We start from the raw sequence: 14,844 nt of genomic DNA on the forward strand, positions 1-14,844 counted from the left end.
TAACTAGTAACCACACAATTACCTACTGTAAATAGGCTAAATGCAGACATTTTTAATTTATTATTCAAGCATATTTACTTCAGCATTAAAGTTTTTTACAGTTAGCTTATACTTAACTCAGGAAAGAACCATGCATGAAAATGGCAATGACTATTAAAGTGAGATAAAGCAGTTCTGATGAACATTACATTTTTATGTTACTGTTATGTTAGATACTGTAGCATAACACTAAGAAAATTAAACATGTCCAGATTTTAATCATCAGGAAATAAGGTGATATATTTTGTTGTAAAAGACAAGTTATTGTTGATATTATCATTATTATTATTCAAAACCAGAAAGTTAACCAGAAAAAGATAACAAAAGCAGTAAGATAAAATAAAAGGCTAGTGACATTAGGAAGTGCTGATTATAAAATAATTAACACATGTTTGAACGACGTTTCCCGGGAGATACAGTTGACAAAGTATGTACAATAAATCTTTCATTTTATTTTTTTATTGAAAACCAGTTTAACTGATAACAAACATGCGAATTCACTCAACAAGCAACACCACATTTAATTATTAGTCATTCAAATTTTAACATTCATCAAGGTTTAGACAGCAGCACACGTTAATGTGTTCATATTTACAAAACACATTAAATTTTAATTCCAAAATCAAAACAAGAATCTATGTGGAGTGAAACAGTTTTGAAATATAGATTCTACATCAGGCTTGGAAGTCTAATGGAGGATAAATAGGTTAACATCAAAGATGAATAGGGCTTACTCTTTATCAATTGTATATTAGGTTTTTCATATTTCTTTAGCTGTTTTTGGAACAACTTTGTGTTGGAAATACATAAAAAATTAAACAAGTTCTCATTTTAAAATTCGGCAAAACAGGCAAGGCCTTCACTCAGTGTATTTTTTAAATTCTGTTGAAAAAATGTAATGTCCATATTAAACACCATTTCTTTACTTTCTGAAAATCTATTTTTAAATAATTGATATGGATATTTCTAATTATTAAATAAAGTCACAGAAGATGAAAATATTGCTTACTTGATTAAGATAATCAAAACCATTATCTGTTGGTATAAAAAAAAGAAAAAGAAACCCTACTGAAAAATAAATCAATTTTCCAATTCAAAAATAAATAATACTATCAATATACAAAAAAATCTGTCATTCCCATTTTTGACAAAGATTTATTCCTGCCCTCATGTACGTTATGAAATATATTCTGGTTGTCACACAGACAGTATCACAGTTTAGGTTCATTTATTATCTATAAAGGGATTATAAATAGTAGGAAAGACCTTTTCTGAAATGTTTAATTAAATTATATTTAATACTGCTCATATCACAATGATTACATCACAACAACATACTGCAAATTATCAAAAACTGTACAGAATATTACAATTAATCTAAAATACGTTACACTGCTAGTGTTAAAAAAGAAAAGTGCTTTTCCTTAAACCAGAGAAATATGGCCAGCCTTCCAACACATAGAAAATGGCCATATAAATTTCTTTAAGTAAGACTCCATTGATAAGTCCTGAATGTGCTGTAATCTATTTATCTGACAGAAGCAATTGTAGTTTCATGGTGCTTCATCAACTATGCTGACTGGAAGCCAGATACTATGATTTTCCTAAGAAATTGAGCCCCAAAAGTGCTAGAAGTCAACAGATAAGATGTGCTGTGCTCAAAACTTACCGCTAGTACATAGAAAACTATTAAATCATAGCCACAAAGGGTTCCTGCTCCGTAGGCAGAAATTCTGTAAGGGCTAAAAGTCCTCCAAAACTGTGAGATCTGTGTGCTTTGAATGACTGCACAAAAAGTAGATGTCTCTCATTCTAACCAGCACAATTTTCTTAAGCTAATTAGTCTTTTGCTACCATAAAGGTATAGTTACTTGAAGTCAGTCTTGCAATAGAGGTGAGCTACTGAGCAGGATGTCAGCGGTGCCTGTAGTTCCTCATAAGGGGTACAATGCAGGAAGAGGGTCCCGAGAGCTTCAGGAATGGATGACACAGCAGTTCTTGTGCAGTGGCTCGTTGCGAAGGCTCCCTCACCAGCATCAAGTCCAGAAATCCTCGCAGGACAGACGACACCTAACACATAAAGTACAAATTCAGAATGCGAAATCTGACAGGGTAGTCATGGAAAAATATAAGACATCTATGTCTATCCAAAGTTATTAAACACCACGTAATTGTTCATATTTACAAAATTATTTTTTCAGGAATGCAACTAGTTACATAACACAGAATAAATTAAGTTTGGAGTTTTTAGGCCATAATTATAAATTTGAACAAGTATTTCTACAATCACTACTTATTATTACAATAGGAGAAAATAAAACCATTAATGATGCTGAGATCTTTTGTTTGTCACAAAAACAAATATTTCCAGAACTCATTTAGAAAGTTTAGATTACATAATCCTATTTCTCAATATGTCTCTTATTTCTTAAAATCTTAAAATGATATCTGAATGCATGAACATTTCAATATCAGAGGACTGTGCTACAGTACATAGTCAGAACAATATGGTAAAACTAGGTTCAAGCAGCGGTAAAATACTGTAATTTTCCAATATGTGGAATATATGTTTACCATATTAATGATTCAATTGAATCAATCCAAATTATGCATTTCTGAAATAATAAATTTCATTCCAAAATTAAGTGGCACATTTAATGGCACCTGTGTTTTCAGGACATAGTGCACCCTCCTCTTGCAAGGATAACAACACTGAGCCTTTTTAAAAATGTTTTATGAGATTAGAGAACACATTGGAAGGGATCTTATAGCATTCCCCCAAACAGAATCATTCCAGATATTTGATATCCTTTAATCTGCTTTTATAGACTGCCCACTTCAGTTTCAACCACAGGTTTTCAATGGGGTTCTGTCCAGAGACTGAGATGATCATTGCAAAATATTAATTTTATGGTCAATTAACCATTTCATTATAGATTTTAAGATGTGTTTTGGGTCACTCTCTTGCTGGAAGATACACTTGCAACCACGTTCAAGCCTCTTAGCACAGGCAACCAGGTCTTTTGGTTAAAATATCCTGGTGCTTGGTAGAGTTCATGATGACAATTAAGTTAACAAGGACCCTAAAACCAGCTAAAGCAAAATAGTCACATAACATTAAAGATGTTACAGTAAGCATGATATTCTGCTTATGATACTGCATATACAGGATACATCTTTGTTTTTTTCTGAGCATAGCACTCAGTTCCAATCCAACTGCGAAGGTTGTTTAGCAAACTCTAGGTGCTTACATTTGTTGGTTGGTCTGAATATTTTTTTCTGGCTGCCCTTCCCTATAGTCTATTGGCAAGGAGGTGGTGACTAATTGACGATTTGGAGACTGGTGAACCCAAGATGCAACTAAGGTCTGTTATTCTCTGACTATAATTCTCTAAAAACCAACAACTTTCGGTCTCTTCATTTGTGAGTTCTTTGCTTTCATCCATGGTTATAGATTTAACATGCATGCTACCTGATTTTTATATCTACAGTAATGAAACAGGAAGCCATGGAAAGCCACAATATACTGTACTGCAGATTCATATTGATATTAACATAAAAAGTAGAATGTTAATGCAGGTTTAATCTTGTTTCATTACTTAGAACAACTTTGGGGGTGTCAAGAAATTAAAGTATTGCTTGTTAACATATGAAATATAAAAACAAAACCAATATTTCATTAAAATATTCAGTGCTATTCTAAGTGGACATGAAGAAATTGTATGGTGTTTTTACTTAAGTGACTAAAAGTAGATTTACATAGCAAAAAAACAATATGCAACACTTTCTACTGTCTGGGTCACTGCACTGCTTCTGGTGTGTTCAGTATATCAGTGTTATTTTGCCCTTCAGGGAATTTGATCATGGCTATGTGTAGTCCATTAGCATGAACTCCAGCTTCAGTATAGTATAGTGCTACTCCTCAGATGACAAAAAAACTCCTCTATGCCATAAGGATGGGCATCCTGCTACAGGAAAATTTTATTGCTATACAGATTACAATACAGACTTCACTTTTGAGATGTGGTTATTTGCTCGATTTAGTGACCAGAGTTTGATTCCTCAACTCACCAGCATATTTTGCAGTAGAGAAAGAAAATTAGAATTGGCATGGTGCATTGGATCTTTGTGAAGCTCTGGGGTTTTCAGCTCCCAAGAAGCTAATAGATTCAGAAAAAGGAGAAACCCACTTGTGAGATGAGGTTTTCCCACATTTTTCTCCCCCAAGATCAATAAGGTGCACCCTCATGTCTTTCAGGTTGAAGCTACTTTAACCTCTTTTTCTCTGTTTGAGGTATATCAAACAGACAGATAACATTTAAATAATTTTTATTGCTTATGGATTACCACATTCATGAAACATATAATACTAGATGGTAGCAGTCTATAAAGTTAATAGACCCAAACCTTATGAGACTCCTTTAACCTTGGAGGTAGGTTATCCCGTATCCTCCTCATAGCTTGGAGAGGTGGCTCATTAAAATAAGGAGGCTCTCCGTCTACCATTTCTATGACCATGATCCCCAGGGACCATATATCCACCTGTAAGGAAAGTGAAAGACAGCTGAAGAAGGCCACCACCTGTTGGAAATTTCGGCAATCACAAAAAAAGATAAAAAAACGAGAGTGCAGAAAATTCTCGACTTCATTTAAAACTGCACACTCATAAGTTATAACAGAAAAAATTAAGTAATTCCAAAACTAGAACAACAACAATTTCTGCATAGGCAAGCTCTCTGTGCCTCTCTCCTCCAATTACTTTTTCTTTTCATTTTTTAATTATTCAGTTTAATTTTTTTACAGGTTAAAACAATCCACCTCTAAAGCCTACATTTCAGCTCCAATAAATATCACTGAATATCAATATCACTGAACTGGAGACCCACATTCTCAAAAGACAATAATGTAAGCTAAGTGGCAGTGTATCTGGAGATTAATATTTTCTTTCTTTGCACTTTTATATTCCAATGCCATTTATACAAATATGCATTAAAATAACTATTGTGTTAAAATGGAGCTGTTGTAAATATTGTAATTAAATTATTATTATGCCAAATTCTCCTGCCAATTATATTCTATTGAAAACAGAAACATGATAGAGCAAAAGAACTATGAACATTAATATTTAAGATATAATCTATAACACCTAAAAGAAACTGTGGTTCAGTATAATTCATATATATGAAGCTATTGGTGGATACCAGACCCAATTATCTTGAATTACTTTTTAGAACAGGCAGAGTTCAGCATATCATTTTTTATTATATTTTAAATGCCTGTAGTGAAATGATTAATGTTCAAAAGGTATGTGCTTAAATAGTTTTAATATGAAAGACTTAGACATTTACCTCAGTTCCATATGGTAACCTAGAAATCACCTCTGGTGCCATCCAGTAAGGTGTGCCAACCAGTGACTTCCTTTTAGGAACCTCCTTGGATACTTGTGCACAGAAGCCAAAGTCTGAAAGTTTGATCTGTCAGAAATACTATATGCTTCAGTTGAGGATCACAATCATTATTGTACAAATTCAAAACAGTACATTTGTTTTGTAAAATAAAAAGATAATGAAGGTTATCTGCCCAATACATACCTACTTCATTTTTCTTTTGAAATTCATTTATGTAAATTCATTAATGATTAAAGATATGTTTTCATGATAACATCACATATAAAATAAGTGTAATGTAAGAACCTAACAGCCACTAAGGTTCACTTTCATTAACCATAACAGCAAATCACACAATGAAAATAATAAATAATACTAATAAGCCAAATGAGTCTTGCATTAACATACCAAACTACACTTTTTATGAGGAAGTTCGTCAGCTAAATGGGAAGCAGTTTTATTAGGTGTTGAACAATTAATATAATGTTTGTAATGTATTCTCTATATACCCCATTCTCTTAACTTTCTTCATTTAAAAGTCATTCTAAAGAACATAGTGATTTCTGTTTCTACCTGAGTCATTTACTTTTAACCTCTTTTTTTGAAGATATGGAAACGATGGAAGGCAAGTGAAATTCGGCTAGCCTTTCTCTATTTTCTATTACTTCTTGCTACTAAACTGTTAACTATGAATTACAAATATCCATACCAACACACATTTTTTGAGTATTAACATTTAAAATACACAAATATTTTAGAAATCTAAAAACAAAACACAATTACAAAGCACAATTAACGATTTTCATGAGGCATGAATAAGTAAAACTTCAAGGAATTAGGACTTCTTGTATAGCTAAGTGATATCAGAGGTGTTAGCCGAGGAATTGAGGAGGATATGTAATAATCGTCCTCATATTACATATGAGGATATATGTAATAATAAACCTTACACATGATATCACATGACATCAATATTCTTTGCTTTTAAAGATAATGTTTGCCTTGTCTAACATGTTGCAACATTAGCTTGACTACATTATAATTATATTACAGGCAGGTTTAATGACCAGAAATATTATAACACAACAAGCATGTATGATTCATTGTCCTCTTGAATTCATAAGAATTCAACCAAACAGCTATGTATAGATTCAAACATTATAATGAACTGTATATAATGAGAAAATGTTTGACTAAAAGAATCAGCACATCTTAATTAGCATTTGGAACAAAACATTTCATTTCAGCTAAATTACATTAGATCAATTTTGAACAAGTGGAATAATAAAAGATGTTTTAAAATTGTAATTGGATGCATTCTTGCATAACAAATGCCATTTTAGCCTCAAGAAATTGTACTTAAAAATGCCTACCCTTCCATCGCTTGTAAGAAGTATGGAATCACTCTTGATATCCCTGTGAATAACACCTTGCGTATGAAGGTATGATAAAGCTTTCAATACTGACAAGCAGACAGTGGCTATCTGCTCCTCATTCATCCTGAAATGCAAAAAAATATATATATTAGGAAAGTTTTAGTAAAGTTGAATACTGGTTTGGATAAAATTGGTTTGATGTTGTGTTTATGTCTATCAAACATATTGTATTTCTATCTTGTCTTTCGATGTTAGAAAAAATAATTCACTGCTACAATTTTTTAATTCACATGACCATGTTATTTAAAATCTTAAGAATTACACCTCAGCTTTCCCTTCTATCCTGTTTTGTTAGATCTGCTATATTTCAGGCTACAAAGATGCATTGGCAACAGCCAATAGGATATGAGCATAGGATACAGAGAAGCATCTGGGATGGTTGAGTCTGGTTGAGCATGGTTGAGTCTCATGGATTTCAGTGGTAGGACAGCTGTTCTTCATACACACTGTATATAGATTATATACCAAAGTGACAGCAATAAAATTGTTAAATTTGCCAAGGATACAAAACATGGGGCAATGGCTGAGAAAGTACATACAGTACATACCAAATTAAATTCTATGTTACTAAATGTAAAATTTTGCAAATAGGTTAGAAAATATAAGACAGGGCTGCACAACCTGTGGCCTTTCCACTTCAGATCCATTTTGAAAGTATGATACTAAAATGCACTTCATTGCTATATCAGTTCATCTTAGTATCAGTTCCAAATCATAAAGGAGCTGGTTGTAGCAATATGTTTGAAAAAGCAGATTGGAAAGGCTGCAGATGAGCAGCTCTGATGTACTTTAAAATCATACGAAAGGAATCATAAAATTAGAAAGAGATGGGCACTGTATAAAAGCAACAAAATAGAAAATTTAATGGCAATTTACATAGCAAGTAGTGTACAAAATGTATCAAGATATGTTGTGCCAAAACTGTACAATAGACTATGCAAAATGATGCAAAATGATGCAAAATGTCTGCCTGTAGTTGTACAAAGTTTCCAGAAAACTTTCTCCGAAAGATAAAATTAATATAGTTTGTGCCATGAGTTCAATATATCAACACCTTGCGTGAAGTACTTTAGATTTTTTGCATGTTACCATAGAAACTATCTGCATAACAAAACTTTAAACAGACACATCAGATCACAAAGCAGCAGCAAATGAAAAATATATCCACCTTAATAAGAATATTATCATGCTGGATTGATTAAATTAGCCTGTCATTATTGATTACAAGATTAATAAAAAGCATGACATATAACCTGTAAGTACTACAGTAATATCAGAGAATCTGATAAACAGTTACTTTTCAGTTACTAACAGTAAAATGTAAAAGAATAAATTATGTTATAACATTCTGTGTATGGAGAGAAACAAAATGCTATATAACTTTGTATTTGTTTTTTTAATTACTGAGTATATTTTAAAGAGCTGTTTTACCCTGCTTCTGCACCACATTCATTTCCACAAGGCACATGAGCAAAAAACAGACAGAATGAAAATAAATTAATGATGTATGAAAATGTTACAAATAATAAATTGCGCATAAACTGTAGGGTGCATGCAGCTTGTAAAAAGACAAAGATGATAAGGCATGCTGTGAAAAATATTTTTTTATGGCAGGAAAACATTACATATTGGTAGGGCTAGTAAAAATGAAGAGAAGTAATGAACTGGAATCTTTTAGTCAAATTTTTATTCGAGAAATGAATCTGATGAAAATGAGGAATGCAAAAACACATTCATTTGATGCATCTATAAAAATCTCAAACAATTGATTACTATAATTCAAAAAGCATTTAGAGCAAACATTTACCTAGCTTAGTTGATGGCACAGGTCCCTTTACCTCCAAAATTTTCAGTGTAATTGTGATGAGCAACATGGATAATCTTAAACATATCTGACGCCTAATTTTGTTTTGTCTTGAATAACGGTTGTAATTAAGTTTATATTGCCAGTATTGTCAGGTTATACATTGTTTTTAAAAATAAGTGTAACACAGTATATCAATAAAAACGTTTCATGATTTACGGTCAGTGCCTACAGAAGGAATTCTTTCAATGCTTCATAAATTATAACACAACCTAAATGGAGGCTGACACATATAGTTATAGACTTCTGACTTGTTTGATTAGTTTCTTCACTGGAAAGCAGTCAAAATCTGGCAGTCCCTCTGCATACAACCTTGAACCAGACTCTGACTCTGCCTTCTCTTCTTTCTGTGGTTTTCATTTTGTTGTTGCTACCTTTTTTGCTTTTTAGCCAAGCTCAGAATCAGCTCGGAGGTGCTCACTGCACTTGCACAAGAATGAGCATAAGGGCCTATTCGTATTCTTAAAAAATAATGACACATCTTTCAATTAAATAATTCCTGAAGTCTCATTTCTGCAGTACTATACAAATGGATTATGGTACACTGCTCAATTGTAGTTGTGTGATTTGCTATTTCCAGGTCATGCTGACAACATTTGTGTGAATAAATAACACAGCTTTGAATAGTTTAACTAAAAAGACTGGTCATATAAAACTTTTATATACTGTTTACTATAATCTTCACCCTCTCCCATCTCCTTGTAATCTGAGAACGAGAAACAAAAGGGCTTGTTCAGAACATATTGATATTTGTTATTGTATATATATTTTTCAAATCAATTAACTATGTAGAAAAAGGAGACATATCATGATAAAATCATCATTTTTTCTACATATATATGGGTAAACAATTTTCTATTTATATTACAAAATATTAAGTAATGATGTGGAACAGAAAACCCATGTTTGCTGCCTGATCCTATTCCATGGACAGTCTTCCCCCTGGCTCTCCCGCCTTACTCAAGAGAAATTAATGATCTTCCTTCAGTTCCATCAAGATCTCCCCAAGGAGCCTAAAACCATTAGGTGTGGACTGAATCATGAAGTAATATAATCAAACATTTTGAAACTCAAAGGAATATAAACAACCCAGACATAAAAGACCCTGGCAGCTAATCTGGGATGTGTCATGATGTGGGGGAAGTACTAAGAAGCAGAAAATCTGATTCCCCAACACCTCTCAGACAAAGAAAATAACACATGTTCATCTAGTATTATTTTAAGGGCTTCAATACATTTCTTTAAGCTAACAATTTGGAAATAAAAAACTGGGAAATAGGTGTTGCTGTACGCTGCTGCGCATAGCTTTTACCGTTGAATGCTGACACTCGATTGAAATCACCACATTAATTCCTAATTAACACTGGTATGAGGTACAAAAGCTCCACATAATTCAGCACCAATCATTACACTTCCCTGGCAGTAGCCCAAGTCTAAATGATGGAGGAGCATACTGTTTACAAAGAAGTGGGAGAACAGAGCTGCAAGGAGAAACACAGAGGACACCTATTTTTTGGCACTGTTTCTTACCTTGGAAAATGGAAAAAAAAATCTGAAATACCTATTATGAGTATAGAATTATGTGAAAACCAACAATTTTTGCAACAGTATTCATAATACAAGCGACAATAAAATGTAGGTTTACTGTAGCACCAAACTAAGGACACACATACAGTTAGGCATATTTTTACACAAAGGGCTGTTTGGGTCTGGAAAAACCTAGCTATGTTTTTTAAACTGATCCCCTGTCTACTCTCAAGAAATGACTGGATTTGATCTTTTGATCAATTAAATGATAATACCTACGTAAATGAGCTAGATGGACCAAGCAGCCTTCTCTGTTTTTTAAACATTCATTGTTTACAATATGTTTTTAGAGAATTGACATTTGTACTGTATGGATGTTGGCTTTATTCCTAATGTATTAGTATTGGTGTACATTACAGTAAGGTTTTACCTAGGTAACTTTAAATTTTACTTTGCTGTTGCTGATTAAAATAATCTCAAAACAGTGAGCACATTGCTTCACATTCAATTTTTTTTCTCCTGTGAAGCAAGATGAACAGCGTTCCCCAATATAGGTAAATTCAGTAATAGAGAAATGCTGTAAAATGCATTAATTAACAATGATTTACATCAGATATAAATAAAATTCTAATTTAGAATTAATTTAATATGTATACTGATACAGTACATGCGTACTGTACCTTCTTAAATCACTGTTGCATTAGTAGGAATCGCCAACAATTATAGTCAGGATTAGGTACGTACAAAAATACGTACAGTAGGACAAAACCTATTCTGATTTATAAAAAGTGTCGATGATGAAATGATTATCATCATACATTCATCAAACTTGAGAAACAACTTGATCATCCACAGGAAAACAAAACAGTACTTTGGAAATGTATTTGAACCGATCGATTATTGTTTAGACAAAATGTTAGGTAAAAAAAAACTATTGTAAGCTGTGCTTTTGTTTCAAATGGAGTCTAGAACAGTCCTATATTTACAAGATTTTTTCATTGCTCCAGAAGGTTGTTTAAAAGTCCTTTGTGATTCAAATAAATCCCATATTTACTGTATAGTGAAAGTAAAAACACATTTAACTTAAGAGTTTAAAAAGAGGTGCTTCTGCCAATGAAGAAAAAAAACACATTTGCATTTCAAAAGTCTAATGCAAGGCAGCGCAAAACTGCACGGCACGACCAGGAATGAGATCTCCTGAAAAATTAATTAAACTGTACATAATCTCACGATTTATACCAATGAGGGTGTGGATCTTCACGAAACAGTGTAATTATCATCTGACAGTCCGCCACATAGACAGATGTGTAACAGAAATAACTATAATTATACAGTACATACAGACAACTGCACTTATACACAACAGCAGAAGAAAACAGAACACAATAGCAAGGGGCTATCCTTTGAATAAGCTTTAGTAAGAGTTTCAAAATGATGCCTGCACGTATCCTAAGATGTAAGAAAGTGGAAAGTGTTTTCTCTCAGTGCTATACATGCATATTTAGAATGTACATCTATTCTGCAAGAAGACGAGTTTCAATAAAATATCAATTTTATTCTGAATGTCCCGTAGTTCTTTAATCAGAGGTTTTTACACTTATGCCCAAACATTAATTAACCTTCTTATCATATTAACTATATTGCAATATAATTAAAATGTACACATAACATTTAAATACCTGATAATAAACCTAAATAAACTGATACAATTAGGCAAATAGACGGGTGTGTGCACTTCTTTGCATTTAATTTGATTTTGTGTTCCAAACCACAGCATTAAAATACACACAAAAGCATGTGCTATATAGGATTTTTGAATTGTTACTACTGACATCCTCCTCCATCCATTTACAAATGCTTTTTCCCAATACAAGTTTGCAGGGCAGCCGGAGCCTATCCTGGTGAGCAACGGGTGCAAGGCAGGTTACATCCTGGACTGGACTCCAGTCCATCGCAGGGCTCACACAGAGACAACCACGCACACTCACTCCCAAAGCCAATTACCTACAAGTATGTCTTTGGACTAAGAGAGGAAACAGGAGCACCTGGCAAAATCCCAGCTAACACAGGGAGAACACTCCGGGCAGATATTACCCCGGCTCTGAATCCAGGCCCCAAGTACTGTGAGACAGCAGAGCTAACCACTGCAGCACCATGCTGTCCTTACTGCTGATATAGTTCAAAAAGGTACTATTCTCTGTACAGATGAAAAAACAACAACATAATCAGTATAGTTTTGACCAGAGGATGGGGGTGGCAAAGTTTAACCATGTTGGCAGTTCACTTCTTGATTACACAACTCAAGGTCTTACTCAGCACTTCAGGTTTTGAGATGGTTGCCTAGATGTAAGTGTCAGGTAAACAGAGATGATCAAAGGGTGTTTTAGATTATTTACTTTGGTTAATTAAACTTTAATTTGAATCATTAAAATCATAATAAAGGATGAGCATTCATAAGCAATAGAGCAAATATAGAAGGAAGGAAGACAGAGTGATGTGAGAGGACCTTGTTAGAATTGGCTAGAATTCTGAATTATCTAGGTCCAGACCCGGTGCCACCGGGGGGGTGGCAAAAGGGGTTGTCACCCCCCTCAACTGAACTGTCTCGCCCCCTCAGTTTTGGACAATAGTATTTTGAACACTTTCGCTTACTTAATTTGCGCCCTAAAAATAGTTGTACTTTATCAATGGTCAGATAACTACAGTAACCCTGAATTTACTACATCAGAATGTTTGATGTGAACAATGTGTCAACATTATTACGATCTTGTTTGCTCAGGTGCACCGATTCCTTGCAGTCGTTTATCCTTATTCTTACAATTGTTATAGAAATACGACTTTAGTTATAGAAGTTTGTGCTTTCTTTTGGTTTTACAACTGTTTTTTCTTAATGATTTATACCCTTGTTACCATTGATGTACTGTAGCTGCAAAAATAAATGCATATGGTATTTTGTCAGGCATAATAATCTGTGCTGATGAACGTAAAACTGTACTTAATCGCTAAATACCAGATTGCTCGTCGTTATCTTCCAACACGATGCACTAATCAGTGGCATGGTTGCGAGATTTCACTTGGGTAGTTGCAATGGCTCCGTTTCAAATGAAATATCACCACCCCCTCAGAATTTTAGATGCCCACCTACAGGTTTTTCCCCTGGCGCTGGGCCTGTCTAGGTCTGTAGGATGTAGGCTCATACATGACATTCTTCCTATATTGTTCATATTCTTCCTTCCACCTGCACAATATTTTTTGTGCCCCTGCCACACAATCCAAAAGCATAATAGATTCACCCCCATGCTTATGGTTGGCAATATATTTTTTTCTTCAAATGCTTCATCCAGTTTTCTCCAAAGGTATCTTCTGTGGTTATTAACAAAAAGCTCAATTTTTGTTTCATCAATCTATAGCACTCCAAATTCTTTTTCTGGCTTTTCAACGTAACTGTGTTTTCCACACTTAAAATGTTAATAATAATAATAATAATTGCTTACACTTATATAGTGCTTTTCTGGACACTCCACTCAAAGCGCTTTACAGGTAATGGGGTCTCCCCTCCACCACCACCAATGTGCAGCATCCACCTGGATGATGCGACGGCAGCCATAGTGCGCCAGAACGCTCACCACACATCAGCTATTAGTGGGGAGGAGAGCAGAGAGTAATGAAGCCAATTCATAGATGGGGATTATTAGGAGGCCATGATTGGTTAAGGCCAATGGGAAATTTGGCCAGGACGCCGGGGTTACACCCCTACTCTTTTCGAGAAACGCCCTGGGATTTTTAACGACCACAGAGAGTCAGGACCTCGGTTTTACGTCTCATCCGAAGGACGGCACCTGTTTACAGTATAGTGTCCCCATCACTATACTGGGGCATTAGGACCCACGTGGACCACAGGGTGAGCGCCCCCTGCTGGCCCCACTAACACCTCTTCCAGCAGCAACCTTAGTTTTTCCCAGGAGGTCTCCCATCCAGGTACTGACCAGGCTCACACCTGCTTAGCTTCAGTGGGTTGCCAGTTGTGAGTTGCACGGTGATATGGCTGCAATGTTGACTTACAGTATGTAAGACTTACAGTATGTGAAATGTTGTACAGTATGTGAAATGTTGTAAAATGTTGACTTACAGTATGTGATGAGATCTTAGGAAAGGCTTCCTTCTGACAACTCTCCTGTGCAGATCATTTTTTGTGTAAACAATGCTGTACTGTGGATCTGTGGAGAACTACTCCAGTTTCAGCTTAACATTTCTGTAGGTCCTTTGCAGTGATCTATGGGTTCTGCTTTGTAAATCTGACCAGTGTTTGAACAGTTCACATCAGCAATTTTTCTGGTTCATCCCGATTTTGCCTCGACTTCAAAAGGTCCCTTTAAATTCCATTTCTTAATGATGTTTCTGACAATTAAAAATGCAAGCTGGAAGCATTTAGATACCTTATTTATAGCCTTTTCCTGGTTTGTAACAGTAAGTAATATTTATTGTCAAGTCCTCAGACAGCTGCTTAAGGGAGTCCATGGTTGTTGAAGGTAAACAGAACAACAATCACAACCCAAGAGGTTAGAGGGATCAGAATATTTGTTCAACCCTG

The 14,844-nt window shown here is 34.5% G+C and overlaps 1 protein-coding gene across 3 annotated transcripts in view; it reads right to left on the bottom strand.

The window, feature by feature from the left end:
• Positions 1–233: 233 nt before the first annotated feature.
• Positions 234–14,844, bottom strand: part of pak5 (p21 protein (Cdc42/Rac)-activated kinase 5) — a 130,748-nt gene continuing 116,137 nt past the window's right edge. For all 3 annotated transcript variants that reach the window (XM_015351350.2, XM_069178670.1, XM_069178669.1), the window contains 4 exons: positions 6,800–6,926; positions 5,388–5,513; positions 4,447–4,581; positions 234–2,109 (listed from right to left, as the gene is read on the bottom strand). In XM_015351350.2, coding sequence (XP_015206836.2) covers positions 1,954–2,109; positions 4,447–4,581; positions 5,388–5,513; positions 6,800–6,926 — 544 coding nt within the window. In that variant the 3' untranslated portion in view covers positions 234–1,953. The remainder of the gene's footprint in view (positions 2,110–4,446; positions 4,582–5,387; positions 5,514–6,799; positions 6,927–14,844) is intronic.

The sequence above is a fragment of the Lepisosteus oculatus genome, chromosome 2 (genome assembly GCF_040954835.1).
Source record: "Lepisosteus oculatus isolate fLepOcu1 chromosome 2, fLepOcu1.hap2, whole genome shotgun sequence".
In the NCBI taxonomy this organism is placed as follows: domain Eukaryota; kingdom Metazoa; phylum Chordata; class Actinopteri; order Semionotiformes; family Lepisosteidae; genus Lepisosteus; species Lepisosteus oculatus.